The following is an 18,893-nucleotide window of genomic DNA, read 5'->3' as shown; positions in this document are numbered from 1 at the left end:
AATGAGTAGAACACATTAACAGGCATTACAATGAAGAAATAAAATTGGTTGCTAAATATTTGAAAAGACGCATAACAATGAAATATACACATAACCAGGTTAACAGAAATTTTAAAATACGACAACAGCAAACATTGGAAAGGATAGGGCTCAATGAACACTTTTATACAGTTATTGGAAATATAAACTGATAAACTGTTTTGTAGAACACCTGCACCTTATCCAATAAAGCTCATGATATATACCAAGTCAACCCTTATGTACACATCCCAGAAAAATTGTGCACCAGAACCCATGTGTAAGAAAGTTCATAGCAACAACACTGTATTTTAACAGGGAAAAAAAATGCAAACAACTAGAAGGTCCATCAATATCAGAAACAATATAATTGTCTTATACTCATACAGCAGAATGTTATAAATCAGCAAATAAATATATCAACATGGATGAATGTTAGAAATAATGTTGAGAGCACAGAAAAATATAGTTTGATTCACAAAACATACAAAATGATAGACAAAACTTAACATTATCTAGAGGTATATACATGTGGTTGGGCTTCCCAGGTGGTAGTAAAGAATCTGTCTGCCAATGCAGGAGATGATCCCTGGGTCAGGAGACCACCTGGAGGAGGAAATGGCAACCCACTCCAGAATTCTTGCCTGAAAAATCCCATGGACAGAGGAGCCTGGTGGGCTACAGTCCATAGGGTCGCAAAGTCAGACACAACTGAGTGACTGAGCACAGACATACATGTGTTTAACTATTCAAACAAAGGCAAGAGAATAATTAAACCAAAATTCACGATAATCATTACAGAGGGAGAGTGATAGGAGTGGAGTGGGACCTAAGATAGGCTTCAAAGGTACTGATGATATTCTTTCTTTTTTAAGTTGGATGGTGGCTACTTGAGTGTAAGATTTTTCTTAATATAAGTTTCAAAATCATATTATATATGTGTACAATATATATGAACTATACTCTTCCATAATATGTCATAATGAGAAAATTCATCTGCTGAGAATTTAACAAAATCAACAGAACTGAAAAGGATTTAGGGAGTTATACATACCATTAACCACTGGGCATTCATCATCTTTGGGATCCTGAAGGCGTGAAAGAGCAAGAACTGCCTGTATCCTTACATTTGGAATTTTATCTTTCAATCTAATAAGCATGGCTTCATTAATTTTATCAAACAAATCATCATCAATCTGGGCATTTTCTGGCATATTTCCCAAGAGCTTGTTTATGAGCTGGCACGCTCTAAATCTAACTGCATTGCTGTTTGCTTCATGAGACTAAAACAGAAACAAATCAAAATTTATTCCAAGTCACATACCATTATTAAATAATAACATACCATTTTAATTCATTTGTATGTTTAGAATTCAAGAATATATAACAATAATAACTCATAACTTGCAGAAAAACCTTGATCCATACGCATACTAAATCCACATTACATACCACAAAGACTCAAAACATAAAGTATTCACTAAATTACAAAAGCATATTCTTCTTGGTAGGAACTCTCACTTCTAAAATAGAGAACCCATTTAAAACAAATGTTTATGAGAACTGGCTTAGAATGGTCATTAAAAATTTAATGCAGAGTTATTTTTTAAAGTCCACATTTTAATCTTAATGACAGTTCTAATATTTCCTTTACATTTTCTCAATTATCAGATATTTCATTCTCTAAGATGCACAAACTCCTATGGCCCTTTTTAAATAGCAAAATGTTCTATACTGTTCTCCTGAAATTCTAGTTTTCCTATACCTTTAATAGAAAAGTAAGCAAATAATTTAAAATGCCACCATCCTCCTCCTCCTCTTCATCATTTTCCATATCTGATTGGTGAAATGAAGTAACAAACTTTGCCGCAAATTCTATTACTCTTTCCACAGCTGGTTCTCGTTTATAGACCACCATAGCATATTTAAGGTAATGAACAAACTCCTCATGAAAACCTGTCTTGTCATCCACCTGAAAGAGAAAAGAAACCCTTCAAAAACTGCATGGATTAAATCCTTTTTTTCTCAACATTACTCTAAAACGCTGAAAACACCAGCCCTTACCACAAACTAAAATCATTATTTAGTAAACTCTCAACTATCCAAACCACCAAAGGGGAAATCAATCTGCACAAATCTCTCTCTGAAGAAATGTACTTCTCCCAGAAAGAAAACAAACGTGAATTTTGACAGTGAAAAGAATTCCTCCGATATTTTTTTCAACACTCTAGTTCTCCATATGATGTCTTGGTACCAGTTTAGTAAAAATCTGCTTCTTTATGAACAATCCAAAATCAATAACAGCGTCTGCATTTTACCGAATTACCTTTAATGTGCGTGGGCAAGCAGCCGCTGCAGTTGCGTCTCTGCGACCCTATGGACTGTAGCCAGCCAGGTTCCTGTCCATGGAATTCTCCAGGCAAGAACACTGGAGTGGGTTGCCATGCCCTCCTCCAGGGGATCTTCCCGACTCAGGGATCGAACCCGCGTCTCCTGAGGCTCCTGAACTGCAGGCGGATTCTTTACCGCTGAACCACTGGGGAAGCCTATTACCCTTAATATTAGACAGCAATTCCTTTCCGATAATAACTTTCACATCCTGTCTCATATCCTCAAGCCCTATTATACTGACATAATTTTTCTAGCACCTCAAGATAATTTATTTTCCTAAAATCCATTGTCCTATTCGTCTCAAGACTTCATTCAAAAGGAAGCAAACAGTATTTACGTGACTAGGAAGACTCTGGTGCTAACAATTAATTTGCTAATTGGTGATATGATGCAATTTCACTGTGGTGCGAAGTTTAAGTAATTAGATGTGGGCGGTGACCAGAAGGACAACAACCGTTGAGCCACCACGTTCAGGACCCAGGATGCAGCCCTACACTAGGTCGCCCCGGTACGCACAAACATTTCTCTTAAATTCACCGCCAGAGAATTAACGGTCCACGCCGTAGACCTCTTCGAACCGGGTCTGGAAAGTTGGGACTGGAGTCGTGATGAAATTAGTCGGAAGGGTAGCGGGAAGCCCCTGGGAGAGAGGCTGGGGAGGAGAGAGGCTGGGGAGGGGAGAGGCGGGGGCCCCGGACCGCGGGCGCCCGCGCTTACCGAGCCGTAGGTGCGATTCAGCGCCACCACCAGCTTCGCCTGGTTCTGGTGAGGCTGCTGCGCCAGCTGGAAGGCCTCCTTAATCGGCAGCAGTCTCTTTTCCTTCCCCATGGCGCCAGTACCCGGCCGAGACGAAGCCTGTTCACATTCGCCTACAGCTGGCCCGACGGACCAAGGTCCGCGTCTCCACTGGGAAGCAGACAGTCGAGGGCGTGGTTACCGCCAAAGCTTTCAAACAACTCCCGCGGGAGAAGGAAATACCGCGAGACTACCGCGAGTGCGTAGAGCGGCGAGAGCTGGAAGCGGTGAATCCACTGCCTTCAGCATCGCGGCTTGGGCGCATGCGCTGAGGGTCTTTCAAGCCGTTTTCCGAGGGAGACTTGACGTTTCTAAGAGAAAGGGTCATTGGCTCCCCCGGAAGAGATATCCGCCGGGAGTGCGAACTCTGTGGAGATTCGACTATTGGAACCGAGCTGGTGGCGCTAGGCCTGATCGGGTCTTGCGGCTGGGGGTGAGGCGAGGAAGAAGAAAGGATCCTCCTTGGGTGAGAACAGGGACTCTGCTGAGGGGAAGAATCCCTGCTCCCCCTGAGGGGAGGAGGGAAGGCGGGCGTCTGGGAGTGCTGCGCAGCGTCCCGGCTTCTACTGAGAAGGGAAATGTTCCGAGGTCTTCTGATGGAGGCGAGCCGCTTTTTAATTCTGAGCGGTTGTTGTCCTTCTGGTCAGTGCTCACATCTAATTACTTAAACCTCGCCCCACAGTGAAATTGCTGGTGGAGAGGCTGCAAACGTGGGAGGCAGTTGGGAAGAGAGGCTCGAGTTAATTTAGATACAGCTTGTTGTAGATGCACAGGCTTTGAAGGCCTGGTTTACAAACGTGCATGTTTAGTCGCTATGTCGCGTCCAACTGTCTGCGATCCCAGAGACTGTAGCCCGCCAGGCTGCTCTGTCCGTGGGGGATTTCCCAGGCAAAAATACTGAAGTGAGTTGCCATTTCCTCCTCCACGGGATCTTCCCCACCCTGGGATCTAATCCGCATCTCCTGCTTTGGCAGGAGGGAGCCACTGAGCCACCAGGGAAGCCCCACAAAGGTACCTAAGGGTAGCGTTTTCAACAAAGAACACAGATTGGGAAAGGGTATAGAGATTAAGATAAATTTGGAGTGCCTTCCGAATTTTTTTTAATGGAGTTATTTCAGGTAGAAATCAACAGAATTAGATTACAGTGCTTCATGTACGCCTTTTTCCTGTCGAACTATCTTCCCTTCCCGGCAGTAATGGGTTTTCTTCTTTTTTTGGAGGGCGCGGGGTTGGGGGGGGGGATTTTCTTAATTTACTGTTAACTTTTGTGTGTTAATGACATATGAATAAATCTGTGAATAAGTATACTGTATTGTTTTCATGTTCTGACGTTATATGAATAATTATATGGAACCTGCTTTTTCCCATAACTGTTATTTTTGAAGTTTATTCATATTGATATTTTCGTAACAGTAACTGAACACCTTATGGACCCTTTGTCTAGGAAAAAGTAATCAGTGGTTGATCTAGGAAGGAAAAGGAAAATTTTACTCAAGCCAACCTGAGGATTATAACCCATGAGATAGTCTTTCAGAAAGCTCTGAGGACTGTTCTGCCCTTTAGAGGACTAAGCACGATTATATATGTTTTTGAGACGAAGGGTGACAGTCAACGCATTACTGACAGTTTACACAATCCAGATCTATGGGTATGAAGAGAGTAGTAGGTCATACCAGACCCCTTACAAGATTAAGAAGGAAGGTTATCTCCTAGGAGGTCTGGTTAGTGCAGCTACACAACACACACTAAAGGGGAGGGAGGAGGCCCAAACAGGCAGAGAAAAAATTTATGTTTTAATTTTTATTTTCTTGTCATAAAATTGTATTTTATTTCATTGCCTTTTATGCCAAGACACTGTTCTAAGCACTTCACTTAATCCTGCGATACAACTCTTGAAACTACTTTCTCCTTTTTAAGCAGGGGAAACTGAGGTACAGACAGTTTCGCTAATATTCTATTGTTTGAGTATGCCATAATTGTTCATACATTCCCTTGCTTCACAGTCCTAATTCCTGAAACATTGTAGGTATTCAAATTCTAGTTAAAATAAATATGGTAGTAGTTGGAGTCCCCATAATTTCAAAATTATCAAGATGTCTAATTTCTGAAAAGGCAAGATGTGTGGGTACTTTAGGTTAATCAGCTCTAGGAAAATCATAGAGGTTTAAGAGTGCATGGAATATGCTTGATAACAATTATAATCTCACTGTAGAATAAAACATAGAATATCTAGACAGCTGTGGTGAAAGAAACATAGAAAGGGCATTATTTTTTTTAACCAAGTATATCCAAAATAGCATTTCAACATGTATTCAACATAAATTGAGAATTATTTACACTAGCCACATTTCAAGTGCTAAATGGAGCTAGTGGCTGCAGTAGTAGTGTAGAACTATTCTTACTTTGGGAACCACTGAACTTAACCATTTGTTTTTCATCTAAAATCAACTGGTGAACTAAAAGTTAGAACAAACTAATATTTGGAGGCATTTTTCTTATTTTGTAGCCTTTTATTGCTCAGGCTTCCTTATGCTTTGGGTGTATGCTACCTTTGTTGCTTTTTTAACTGTGCAGTTCTAACTGTTAATTTCCTTTACCATATTTTACTGAATTATCTCACCACAAATTCATACCATTTTGTCAGTTACTGAAGAGTGAGGCATTGGCCACCAGAGGTCAGCCTAACTATCTTGCTTAGCTCTGTGGAGGTGAGGTTTTAATAATATGCCTTTTTTCAGTATTTTTTTAACATTATAATCTGAAATTTTTTTTAAAAAAGATACTGGATTACAAAATGGTTAAAGATAGTTGCAAACCATATATCTCATAAGGGGTTAATATTAATGTATAAGAACTCATACAATTCAATAGCAAATTAATAATAATAACTTAATTAAAAATGAGCAAAGGACCTGAATAGACAAATTTCCCAAAGAACACATGCAAATGGCCAACCAGTATATGAAAAGGTGGTCAGCATCATGAATCATCAGGGAAATGCAAATGATAACAACAGTAAAGTATCACTTCACATCTGTCAGAATGACTATTAAAAAGTCTAAAGATAACAATCCTTTCTGTTGATAAGGATGTACAGAAAAAGGGACACTGATACATGTTGGTGGGCAACAATATGGAAGTTCCTCAAAAAAGTAAAAATAGAACTGTCATATGATCCAGGAATCCCCCTTGGTATATATTCAAAGGAAATAAAATTACTGTCTCAAAGATGTATCTGCACTCCCATGTTTATTGCAGCATTATTCACAGTAGCCAAGATGTGGAAATAAGTGTCTATCAATGAGTGAATGGATAAAGAAGATGAAACATTTATATACAGACATGATTCAGTCTTTAAAAAGAAGGAAATTCTACAACTTACAGCAACATGGGTCAACCTGGAGGACATTCTGCCATATGAAATAAACCAAACACAGACAAATCCTGTATGATCCTGTTTACATGTGGACTCTCAAAAAGTTGAACTCACAGTAACAGAGTAGAAAGGGAGTTACCAGTGGCTAGTGGGTAAAGGAAATAGGAAGATGCCAAAGCGTACAAACTTTCTGGAGACCTAATGTACGTTGTGGTGGTGATAGTTAAATTATGTATACTTGAAATTTACCGAGAGTAGATCCTAAGTGTTCTCATCACATAACATGCAAAAAAAAAAAAAAACCTGTGAGGTGATGGATATATTCATTAGCTTGATTGTGGTAATCATTTCACAGTGAATACATGTCTCAGGATATCACATGTACATGTTAAATATACACAATTTGTCAATCATACCTCAATAAAACTGGCTTCATTTTTAAAAAGATGCTATGTTAAACTCACTGCCTTTCACTTATCTGTGACTTGACTTTTAATGCTATTGGGGAAAAGAAATTGTAGCAATTAAACTAAGCAAACTAATTTGTATAGTAAGACTATTTCTGAAATTACAGAAAAATCATTCTTTCAAGGTAAATTTTACATGGGAGTATATAGAGTGATTAATTCAGTTTTTATGTTTTTTGTTCAGTTACTTTATCATCATATACATGTTGTTGCTAAGTCGTGTCCAACTCTGACCTCATGGAGGGTAGCCTGCCTGGCTCTCTGTCCATGGGATTTCCCAGTAATTCAGTTCTGATATGGGGTTATAGTGCCTATAACTGCTTCTGTAATGGCTGAGACAGTAAAGAATCTGCCTGCAATACAGGAGACCCAGGTTTGATCGATCCCTGAGTTGGGAAGATCTCCTGGAGAAGGAAATGGCAACCCACTCCAGTATTCTTGCCTGGAAAATCCCATGGACAGAGGAGCCTGACAGGCTACAGTCCATGCGGTTGCAGAGTCGGACACGACTGAGCAACTAACACTATAGTGCCTGTGGAATGTAAGAGGTTAACAGGATGGGTTCACTCTAGAATTTACAGATGCCTTCAAAGAAACTGTCTTATTTCTGCTATAGTAGAATGAGCCTTTTAAAGAATACTTTGAATAACACAATAACTAAAGCGTAGCCAATTAATAGTCTTGCAGATGGAATCTGGCTGAATGAAAATAGTAAAACTACAAGGACAGAAGAATTAAAAGCTAAAACCTCCTAATTCAATAAAATACTTATAATACATTTATAATTTTGTTTTCAGATTGAAGTTGGTAATATAAACTTTTTAAAGTATTCTTAAAGATGAAGTTTTAAGTTAAAAGCAGTTCCCTTTGTATGGCTTTAGTAGTATCTTTGTTGATTCTGTTTTTAAATATTATTTCATATGTCTATATATCTTTCTCATACATGTATATTAAATATTTTTGTCTCCCTAGAATAAAAGTAAAACATGCTTGTGTAGTTAACTTATAACTGGCCTCTACCATTCTCTCATTAATTTTTAAAAAAAAACTTGCTAAGCCCCTAATATGTGCCACTGCTGAGAACTAAATTAGATGAAAGAATGAGTAGAAGCCAGAGAAATATTCTCTTATTTTATTTGGCCATGCTGCACAGCATGTGGAATCTTAGTTCCCAGAGCAGATATCTAACCTGTGTCCCCTGCATTGGGAGCATGGCATCTTTACCACTGAACTACCAGGAAGTCCCAGAGAAATGTTCTTTAGATGAACATTACTGACACGAAGCCAGCCCTTATCACCTCTATGTATTTGACCCTAGAGATGTTACAGACTTTCATTTTGAAAATCATTCTTACAGAATGGCCTAAGTGGGATGTTGATACTTTGGTTTTGCTTATTTGACTTGTTCAGTTGCTAAGTTATGGCCAACTCTGCAATTTAGACCTATGCTTTTAGTCCATCTGTGTTGCTATGTATACTTCTAATGTGCTTTCATCACATGTTACCTATCCAGTCCTCTAGGGATGGAAACTTTGAATGCTTCTAATTCTTTACCATCAAAGATGAAGCTTCAGAATACATGTTGGTTTTCCAGAGATTTTCTCTGTTATATAAACCCAAGAGTAGATCCTGAGATGTGCAGATAGCCTAGCTAAGCAGTGCTGCCAGATTGCTCTTAAGAAAGGTTAGCCCAGTCTATAATCTCACCAATAATGCTGGTTTCTAAAGGAATTCCTTTAGTCCCCTCACTAACAGCTGGCATTATCCATCTTCCTAATTTTTACCAAAATAATAGAATAATGTGATTATCTCTTTACTCACATAGAGTTAATGGCCTGTCGATTTTTTCTTCTGTAAACTGGGTATTTTTATCCTTTGCCCATTTCTTTATTGAGATTGCTACCTTTGTTGTTGATTTGTAATTAACTTTTTTCTTGATGTCTTTACTTCAGTCCAGAAAGGATTAATTTTGATGTGATTGAACTCATCATAGTTTGGTCTTGTGCTTTATGTTTGTTTTTTTTAAGAAGTCCTCTGCTCCTAATTCACAAAGATATTCTCCTGCATTATATTCTAGTGACTATATAGTCTTATACTTCTCACTTAGATCTTTAATCTATCATGAGTCCTCCTTTGTATGTGTCATTATATAGGTAACTTTTATTTTTCTTCATATAATGAGCCAGATTTACCATTAGTATGTGCTAGATGGATTCATCCCCCCTTGATTTATGTGCTAACTTTATATTACATTCTAAAATTTTATGTGGCTCTATTTCTGAGCTTTGTTCCATTGGACTATTTGTTCTTATACTCCACCAGAGAAGCCCTGTTCTTATACTGACTCTACCTTATTTTAATTTCTGTAGCTTTTCTAATATGTGTTAATATCCTGTAGGCCAAGAACTTCCTTTACTCTTCTGTTTAAATAGTTGGTTTAGCTATATATGGAATTTTATTCTTAACATATGAGGATTGTATGAATTAATTTGGAACAAAGTTATCTTTGTAGTATTGATTTGTTCCATCCAAGAGCATGGAATGTCTATTTTAAATTATCTGTGTCCTTGATTAGAATTTTACAGTCTTCTTTGTAGAGGTTTTGCATATTATTGATTAGTTCTTAAATCTTCATAGGTTTGGTCTGAGTTTTTTTTTTTTTTCCTTTATTGTGAAAGTATTTATGTAATATATTTTATGGTCCATATTGCTGGTATAGAAGTTAAGAGTGCCTGTGGTCAAATCTTATCATTTTGTAGATATAGGACCCTGGACAGGTAGCTTAAACCTCATGTATAAAATGGGGACAATAAAAGTACCTATCTTACAGGATTGTTAGAATTTCAATGAGTAGTGTTTGTGCAATTCCTAGAATAGTATTTGGCAAATAGTGAGTGCTATGTAAATAAGTTAATGAATATTCATAGGTTAATGTGTGAATTGGAAGAAAGATTCAGGAACCTTGTTGAGCTTTTTTGGTAGCTCTAATAGTTTATATTTTAGGGTTTGTTTTTTTTTTAATTTGGATGACCATATCATCTGTAAAATAGTAGTTTTATCTCTTTACAGTTCTCACCCTTTTTTAAAAAAAAATAATAATGTTGACTAGGACTTTGGTACTTTGTTACACAGTATCAGTCATCAGAATCACCCTTATGTAATTCATTTTTAAAGAGAATATCTAAATTTCTCATTTAGGATAATAATTGCTGAAAGTTTTTGGTAGATAAGTTTTACCATGATGAGAAAGTAGCTTTCTCTTCCAATTTGGTTAAAGTGTTTTGTTTTTTTAAGTCATAAATAGGTGTTGGTCAAAAACTAAGAAGAGTTAAATTTCCACAGTTGATAAAATTATCTGATTTTTTGTTTTATTACTATAGTGATTTATATTTATAAATTTATGAAACTGAGATGTTCTTGCTTTCAAGCTCTACATGATTATGACATTCTTTTTTTCTTTATTACACTATTACATTTCATTAGGTAGTATTTGAAATTTTTGCAAGTAAAATGAGCCTATAGCTTTCTTATATGCTTCATCTCTAGATTTAATTAATGTTTTATTATCCTCATGAAAGAAGCTAATCAGTTTTATGCTTTTTTGCTTTTTTCTGAAACAGTGAATATAAAATATGTATTAATTTTCTTGGAAGTTTAATGGAACTCATAATCTTATGAGAGTGGTGTTTTTAATAGGCGGTTATTATTTTTCCACTTTCTTTAATACTAGTCTGTTTTATTCAAGTTATCTATTTCTTCCTATATGAATTTTAGTATTATATATTCTTCTAGAATTTAGCCAGTTTATCTAGGTTTTCACATGTTAGCATATATTGTTTTTACTTTTAATCTTTTTTGGAGTATTTTTAAATCTCTTTCTTGATAAGTCTCACCAGTTTTGTTTTTTTTACTCATATTTTCAGAAAACTCTTTTTCAGTTTTATCAATCTACTTTTCTGTTACATACTATTTAATTTCTGCCTTTATTATTTCTTTTCTGCTTATTTTGCTGTTGATTTTTTCTGTTATTTTGAATGCCTAACATGGGGGTATTTAAACTTCCTTATTTCCTCGCAAGTGTATTCAAAGCTATGAATTTCTTCTAGGTACTGGTTTGGCCATGCCCCACAAATTTTGCCTTGTATGGTTATATTACCATTCAATCTTATATTTAATGTATTTTATGATATCCATTTTACTAATCCATGAGTTATCGAGTTTCCTAACCTATAATTACTTTTAACATCTACTTTTATTGCATTATGGTCAGAAAATTTAGTCTAAATGAAGTTCACACTTTGGAATCTAGTTATGCTTTATAGCTTAATGCATGAAATATTTCTGTGTTTGTCTTTTAAAATTCCTAGAGCATATTAATACTTTTAACTGTTTCAGAATGCTTATATCTCTGCTTATATTCCCCCCTCAGTTATATTAGTCGTTACCTGAGGAACTTTAAGGATGTGCTTTTAGGTTCATAGACATTTATGAGTATATCACTTTTATTCTTTCACTTTTGCCTGTATTATAACATCCCTCTTTGTTCCTTATATTTTCTGGTTTGAAATCTTTTTTGTTGGGTATTAAGATTGCTATCTGAGCTTTATTCTGGTCCACAGTTACCTGGTAACATCTTTGTTCACATTTCTGGTTTTGACCTTTGTGGGTCTTTTTGCTTTAAAGTATGTTACTGAATCTTATTTTGTTTTGTTAATTCATTCTGAGTGTCTGTCTTTTAATTATGAATTTAAGCTGTTTATAATCATTGTAATTCCTGCTATATTAAGATTTATGCCTGCCATGATCTGTAGAGTATAGTCATAGGACCTCAACCTCTGGGTCCCAGCAAGAGTTCTAATATCTAGAAACTACAATGAGGACAGATCTCCTAAAATTAATGCCAAGAAGCACCTCTAAAGATAAAAAGGTACCTTTTACAGCTCCCTATTTGGAGTTTGGAGCATAAGGGATCCACTTTGGCAGATCCCTGGTCTAGAACTGCATAATAAAAAACAAACTGGCCCAGGTATGTACCAACAAAGGATTAAAGTGGCCCCAGGGTCTCTTTGCCAATTTTGTCAAGGTAGGAGCCAGTCCCAGTTGGAGAATCTGCCTAAGTTTATGTGCTGGAGATGGGAAAGCCAATAAGGCTTCTTGCTTAGCATCAGTGTGCTTGGATACTCTATGAAGTTAGATGGATAATAATGTTACCCAGTGTTTTCAAGCTTTAATATCATGTCTCAAGTCTTCTCATTCACAGGTTAAGGCTACCTTTGCAGATGGTCCAGCAACTAAGTCGCCAGTTTCCAAGGGCATTTGCACCATCTATGGAAAACATCGGATCATTGCACACCAGACAGATCCTTGGCAACTCATCCCACCATCCCCCTGCACAAAAGTTACTGTACCAGCCAACAAAGAAGGCAACCACTGAGTTTCTTTTCATTACCAAATAGATACGATATCTCTGCCAACAAAAAAGAGTACACAAGGTGTCTCTTCATGAAATTGCAACCAGTTGAGACCATGCTAAGCAAATCAGCTTGTCTATACGATGACCTCTTCTTTTCTTCAGTAGCCAGGATTTGAAGGAGAGACTCTGACCTGTGCCACTGGTAAGTGACTAACTTTTACACACTGAACTGGTGCTGAGAACTGAGCTGTCTTCTTTGTAAGTGAAGAATATACAACATAATCTTGAAGAACTGTACAGTGTTGCAAGCCAGAGGCATACCATGTGTGTTTAACAGACTGAGATACAAGTGAATCTTACTGAAACAGCTTCTCATCTTTTGCTTTATTTGCCAGTGTTAGTGTTTTGCTGGCTTAGATTGTTACCTTTTCCTGGTATCTTTTTTCCTATACTGTTGGTCTATTTTAATGGGTCCTAGAAATCCCTCTCCTGATCCCTTATCAGAATCAGAAAGTGAGGAAGAAGAAAACACTACCTACCTAAATGAGAGTTCTGGGGAAGAGTGGGATTCCTCTGAAGAAGAGGACCCTGTGGTGCCCAACCTAACACCTCTTGAGAGTCTTGCCTGGCAGGTTAAGTGCCTTTTAAAATATTCTACAACTTGGAAACCGTTAAATCCTAATTCCTGGTTATATCATGCTAAACTCCTGGATGCTAGCACACCAGTCCATATACTTCGAGAGATAGGCCTGAGACTCTCTCATTGCTCCCATTGTGTACCCAAACTGGAACCAATTCCTGAATGGCCTCCTCTGGCTTCTTGTGGAGTACCACCTTTTCAAAAGCCCCTTATAAGTCCCAGCCGGCTTTCTAGAGACCATGCCACTCTAAATGGACCACTGCAGTTTGCCACCAAACAGTTAAGCCGAACATTGAGTAGAGCCACCCCGATACCTGAATACCTAAAACAGATTCCTAATTCCTGTGTTTCTGGTTGTTGCTGTGGCTGGTTAACTAAAACAGTTAAGGAAACAACCCGCACTGAACCCATCAACACTACTTATTCCTACACTGACTTCCAAAAGGCAGTTAACAAACTCCTAACTGCATCACTATAAAAAACCCACCATTCATTCTCATCTCGTGTTCCCACCTGAGAAAGGAACACAGTTACACAGCCCACAATTGAGAAACAAATGTCTTCTCAGCCACACTATGCCCTGTCTTCAGAAGCCAAAATACCATCAAGTACTAAATACATACCCTAAGAGTCCTGTAACTCAGCTACAGAAAATGTGCAGTGCAGACATTCCTTTTGAAAGACCCTGTGGATGAGATGAGAACTTCAATAGAGAATTAGTTAAAAGGGACCTTTTTATAGAAAAATAAGTTGACTATTCTCCACACTCAGTTCTCCCCACAATTTACTCTGCCTGTCTAATGGACTTAACTAGATACCTAATTACTAGTAGGAAGGAAAAGTGGGCCACTATCCCATTTGTTACCCAACCTTCAGAATAGCCATTGTGGAAACTGGTAAGTTAGTGCTAATAACACCTTTCTGAGCATACTTTTCTCTAGTACTCATTTTTGGAGAGGTTCTTGAATTAAATTTAATAACTGGACAAAAGAAAATGGTAGGAATATGGATTTACCTCCCAGTTTTATATTGATAGTCCTACATAGGGCGCCCTTTAGGGGTTCCTATTTTGGGGGGAGGGAGTGCAGTGCAGCAGTGCTTAGTCACTTAGTTGTGTCCGAATCTGCAACCCCGTGGACTGTAACCCACTAATGCAGTAGTAGCCTACACTACTTCAGACGTATTATGGGACCTGCAGTTACAGCATACACATTTTATAGGCTCTCACCAGGCTCTCTCTAGATAAACTGGCTTGTAAGATCATGTGTGTGTGTGTGCTCAGTCTTGTTTGACTCTTTGCAACCCCATGGACTGTAACCTGCAAGGTTCTTCTATCCATGGAATTTTCCATGCAAGAATACTGGAATAGGTTGCCATTTCCTACTCCAGGGAATCTTTCTGACCCAGAGATGAACCTGCATCTCTTGCGTCTCCTGCATTGGCAGGTGGATTCTTTACCACTGCATCATGTGAACAGCCTTGTAAGATCATACATGGAGTTAAAACAAACACTTGTTCTGTATGGAATATATTTCCTGCATCCTGGCATCTAGACTTTAGTTGGTAGCAAATAAAACACATTCCAAAAGACCAGTGGGAAAGAATTAAAAGCATTTATGCTGGTAGATGAAAGTATTTTATCTATATGTTTCCTGGAGCAGTATTCATGCACTTTCCACATCTATTGCAAACTTTTTAGGAACCCTTCTAACTTTAAAGAACTTTACTGCAGAAAATCTCAGCCTAATACAATCTGAAGTGTTTCTGTGTCTCACTTTAGATTTTTTTTCTGGTTGAATAGAAACCATACATACCCTTGCAAATGAGTCTTGCTGTGTCTAAACATAGAAATCAACATACATAAAATGTGTGAGGCCAGTAAGTCTTTTCACACACCTACAATAAAGAGGAAATCTGTATGTGATCCTGGTTGGCTGGTCATCTAAAGGGAATCAGAAAATAGATTGTTAAAGATATATATATATATATATATACACATCCTTCCTTATTTTATTTTTGCTTTTTCCTGTTCTCCATAATTAAGTGCTGTATACAATGTGGCATCAAAATACGGAAGCATTATTGGAATCACAAATTCTGTAAATGTATAGCAACTTTGAGAAAGAAGAATGTTTCTAACCTAATGAGAAATTTCTACTGAACCTTAGTTGTTTCATCTTAAGGAAAAGGAGGGAATTATAGTGGGTAGAAAAAAAATATTTGTTAATGGAAAATTACTGAACTGAAACCATTTAATGTTAGTGTAACTGAATGTACAGTAAACTGAATTTACTGCTCCTATGTAGATGTTCTATGAAATTGTTGTTTTTTTTTAATGTTACAAAAACATGTTTCTTTTTTTCAAAGGGGGAGGTGGGAAGAAGTAGGGAGATCTGAAAATTAAAATATGTTGCTGTTTATGTAACAGTAATATGTTCCTTTTTCTGTGTGTGTGCGCATGCATGTGTGTGTGTGTAAAAGTGCCTTGTTCATGAACACATCTTTGCTGTTCATTCCAAAAGGAAGCCTTTTCCCAGCTTCCCAGCTGAATAAAGCAATAGCTTTGTACATGCTGAACAGAGTATGGTTATTTGTTCCTAACAAAATGAAATAGATTCTACCATGCTTAAGGCATATTCACCATTCACTAAGTGCTAAATAGAGTCCATAGAGATACAGTGGATCTCATAGGAGGTGACTTGGCTGCCCTAGGAAAGAAACATAATTGAAGAAAGTGTTAGATATTCAGTCCAAACTTAGGTTTGAACCCGTTTGTTTGTATATATTAAGTAGTTTCAGGTTGCATAAAATGATAGGTACCTGAATAAGCCTTAAGACTTTACTTCTGTTTGTGTGTCATGAGTGTGGGGCTAGGGGTCAGTTTACTACTTTCACACTCTCTCTCTCCATGGATCTTGGTTAAATTCAGTCATCATAATTAGGATTAAGAAGGATGAGTTTTTTCTCTTATTTATCGAAATATTTATCAAAGAGGTAGGGAAAGGGATTTCTAAACCAACAGACATCAGTGTTATTTAAAGGTATTATTCTTTCTTGGTGCAAATAGTCTCTTTTTGTTGAAGCAGTCCAGAAAACTTGAGCCCAGAAGGCCATAATCATGCTTTTTAAGCCAGTCACCTTCCTAATGGAAGGAAGAAATCTAGACATGGCAGGAAGAGGGTAGATGTTAGGTCACCTTTAGGCAATTATCTTATGGGACTCCTATCAAAACTATCCATCTAAAAGATGAAAATAGTGTTTTGATACTAGAGTAGATTCCTAAAGCAATTAGGACTTTAGTTCTAGTCACTTAGGTCATTTGCTTACTTTCTCTTACATCTCTAACATGATTTTCTTTTTTTTGCTCCATTGTTAGAGAACTCAACATCTTTTGGAGCAGCCCATTAGTTTTAAATAGAGATATAGTTGTTCATCTAATAATATTATGGACTGCCTACTATAATTCAAGATACTCACTGAGAGTACAAAATTAAGATATATAAGAAGTTAGTTTCAAAATGTACTGAACCAGTGTGAATTACCCCAAGGCTTTTGGCTATTAGTGCTTACTTACTGTGAGCTAGGGTCAGGCTCACAGTAAATAAGCGTACTTCTTACACCTGCCGGTGATTATTTGAAAATGAGACAGCCATCCAAGCATAGTGGAAATTCACATGGAGAGCACACCCCAACAATTAAACCCCACAGGAGGTAGTCAGATAAGGGGATACATAAAATAAATAGGTATCTTATACACAGATTTAAATTGTATATACTAAATTCACAAGGCAACGGCACACAAAAATCAAGACCTGAAGTGTTTTGCTCATATGACTGAAGTATATATAAAGGCCCAGAAAGTCTGGACTTCTCAGACTTCATGAGACAACTTTGTACAAGCCTCTGCCTTAATATAAGTCTACAAATAAGCAGTATCCATTGTACTGAGGGAAATTGAAGGAGCTACACTGACACCAACCACCAGGTATTGTGTCTACTTGGCTGTTATCAAAGGAAAGTATGGTGTATCTTTGCCAGTTTTGAAACAAGTTTAGTTAATGGCTACATGTTTGAGTCTGATCCTTGTATAAGTCTTCTAATCTGTTTCTATTGGTGGCAGCAGTGGGATTATGTACTATAAAATTTTTGGAAGTGAGACTAAGGAAGGAATATCACAGTGACGTGATCTTCCGAGCTCTTCTTGGCTATAAGAGGTATGACCAGCCCTGAATTTTCAATAAGGTATGGAAAAGGAAGACTTGATTTAAAAATAATAGTAGAGTTCCCTGGTAGTCTGGTGGTTAGGATTTGTCGCTTTCACTGCTGTGACCCAGGTTCAATCCCTGGAGAACTGAGATCCCACAAGCTTCAGGGTGTGGCCAAGATAAAATAATGATGATAATTTAAAATAACAGTGTAGCAGGCAGACAGTACTAGATTTGTTGCTTCTCAACTGTGGAGTCAGTTTAAAATGTTAACCTCCCCAGTGAAGACCCACTCTCAGATGGACTAGAAATAAACATTTCATTTTAAATGTCAATTCTGAACTTAGTCACTTTTTTTCCAGCCCACACATGACATGAAATAATACATTTAGTTCCAAGAGAATTTTGTTAATATTCTAAAATATTCAAAAATGAACTATTTTGTGACATAATATAAAAATCCTCCCTTTCTACTCACATCTTCACTAATGTAAAAACCCCTTAATATTATGCATAAATACAAAAATGATACCTTACCCTATCTCATCAACTATGTTCAGGGCTTAGGTTGAATCAGAACAGGGCTACAGCAAAGAGCATCAGAACTGAGGCAGAAGGGTGTTGATAAAACCAGTCCTCTACCTCATCTAAAACCTAAAGACTGGCTTTTGCCTTTTTTTCTTCTACATGTGGAGCATAGACCACTGTGAGGAACCTCTCCCCACATCCCCTGCAGCTTCTGCCTGTGGTTGATCATTGTTTACTTCTCATCAACACCAGCTCATAAACCTGAAAGTGACCTTCAACAGCCAGGCAATATTTACCACATTCATAACTTTATGATTTTGAATGATTCTTTTTTTTTAATCCTATAGCACCCATTGAAAGGACTCTATGGAAAGATACTTTGAGATAATGTCCAGAGATGAGAAATCTGAAGATGAGAAAAGTTACTTTTCCAATTCTGTACAAAATATTTAAATATTTAATAATGCACTTAAAACACAGTGTGTATAAAATTGTAAAATAAACAATTCAAACTCTCAAAAAAAAATAAAATGTTAACAACAGCTTAGTGTTGGAGCATAAAGCAGTAAGTTGTCTGGAATTCAAGAAGTTTATTCGGGAAAAAATATATGCACCTGAAAGATGATATAGAAATTATTGAAAATATTTGGAAAGTTATGCTCTATTTCCTAGAGTAGGACATAACCAGTATTCATCAAGGAGATAGGATCCCAGTCAGCCTAACAAGATTGTTTACTGAGTTCCTAGTATACACAGGAACTGAGCTGGTGTGGTGTCAAATTAGGGATCAACAGAAGCCAGATGAGATCTTAAAATGAGTTGCAGCCTGTAAATTAAAGAGCTGATCACATTTTAGTTAGGGGGAAGTTATTATATTTGGGTTAACTACCAAACCCATGTTTCATGCTACTCTTCCACCGTGGTGTCAGCCTGTGAGACCTGACACTGCAGTACATCAGTTAATGTCTAGCTGTGAGTCATCCAGGCAGTGGTCTGGTTGGGGGAACTTCGTTTGGCAGATACACAAATAATTGAAACAGCCCAAGAGTATGGCCATCTG

General features: G+C 37.2%; 2 protein-coding genes across 5 annotated transcripts in view; one reads left to right on the top strand and one right to left on the bottom strand.

The window, feature by feature from the left end:
* Positions 1-3,340, bottom strand: part of NCAPG (non-SMC condensin I complex subunit G) — a 41,634-nt gene extending 38,294 nt beyond the window's left edge. The window contains exons 1-3 of the mRNA XM_043871089.1: positions 3,127-3,340; positions 1,784-1,990; positions 1,073-1,301 (exon numbers count right to left, since the gene is read on the bottom strand). Of these exons, the coding sequence (XP_043727024.1) occupies positions 1,073-1,301; positions 1,784-1,990; positions 3,127-3,237 (547 nt within the window). The 5' untranslated portion in view covers positions 3,238-3,340. The remainder of the gene's footprint in view (positions 1-1,072; positions 1,302-1,783; positions 1,991-3,126) is intronic.
* Positions 3,341-3,531: 191 nt separating this feature from the next.
* On the top strand, positions 3,532-15,681 carry DCAF16 (DDB1 and CUL4 associated factor 16). 4 transcript variants are annotated; one of them, XM_043871091.1, is made up of 2 exons: positions 3,532-3,670; positions 12,293-15,681. In XM_043871091.1, exon 2 carries the CDS (start codon positions 12,928-12,930, stop codon positions 13,576-13,578), a length of 651 nt encoding a protein of 216 aa, XP_043727026.1. In that variant the 5' UTR covers positions 3,532-3,670; positions 12,293-12,927; the 3' UTR covers positions 13,579-15,681. The 4 variants fall into 4 exon arrangements, with proteins under 4 accessions (XP_043727026.1, XP_043727025.1, XP_043727027.1 ...); XM_043871090.1 differs by having other exon boundaries at positions 3,534-3,670; positions 12,308-15,681; XM_043871092.1 differs by lacking the exon at positions 3,532-3,670 and adding an exon at positions 3,702-3,846 and having other exon boundaries at positions 12,308-15,681.
* The last annotated feature ends 3,212 nt before the right edge of the window (positions 15,682-18,893 follow it).

This window comes from Cervus elaphus, chromosome 17, assembly GCF_910594005.1.
Source record: "Cervus elaphus chromosome 17, mCerEla1.1, whole genome shotgun sequence".
Lineage (NCBI taxonomy): Eukaryota > Metazoa > Chordata > Mammalia > Artiodactyla > Cervidae > Cervus > Cervus elaphus.
The sequence above is the reverse complement of the archived record's forward strand: the minus strand, read 5'-3'. Positions and strand labels throughout refer to the sequence as shown.

Coding starts and splice junctions, on each gene's coding strand:
- DCAF16 (XM_043871091.1), top strand. CDS start 12,928: ATGGGTCCTAGAAATCCCTCTCCTGATCCCTTATCAGAATCAGAAAGT.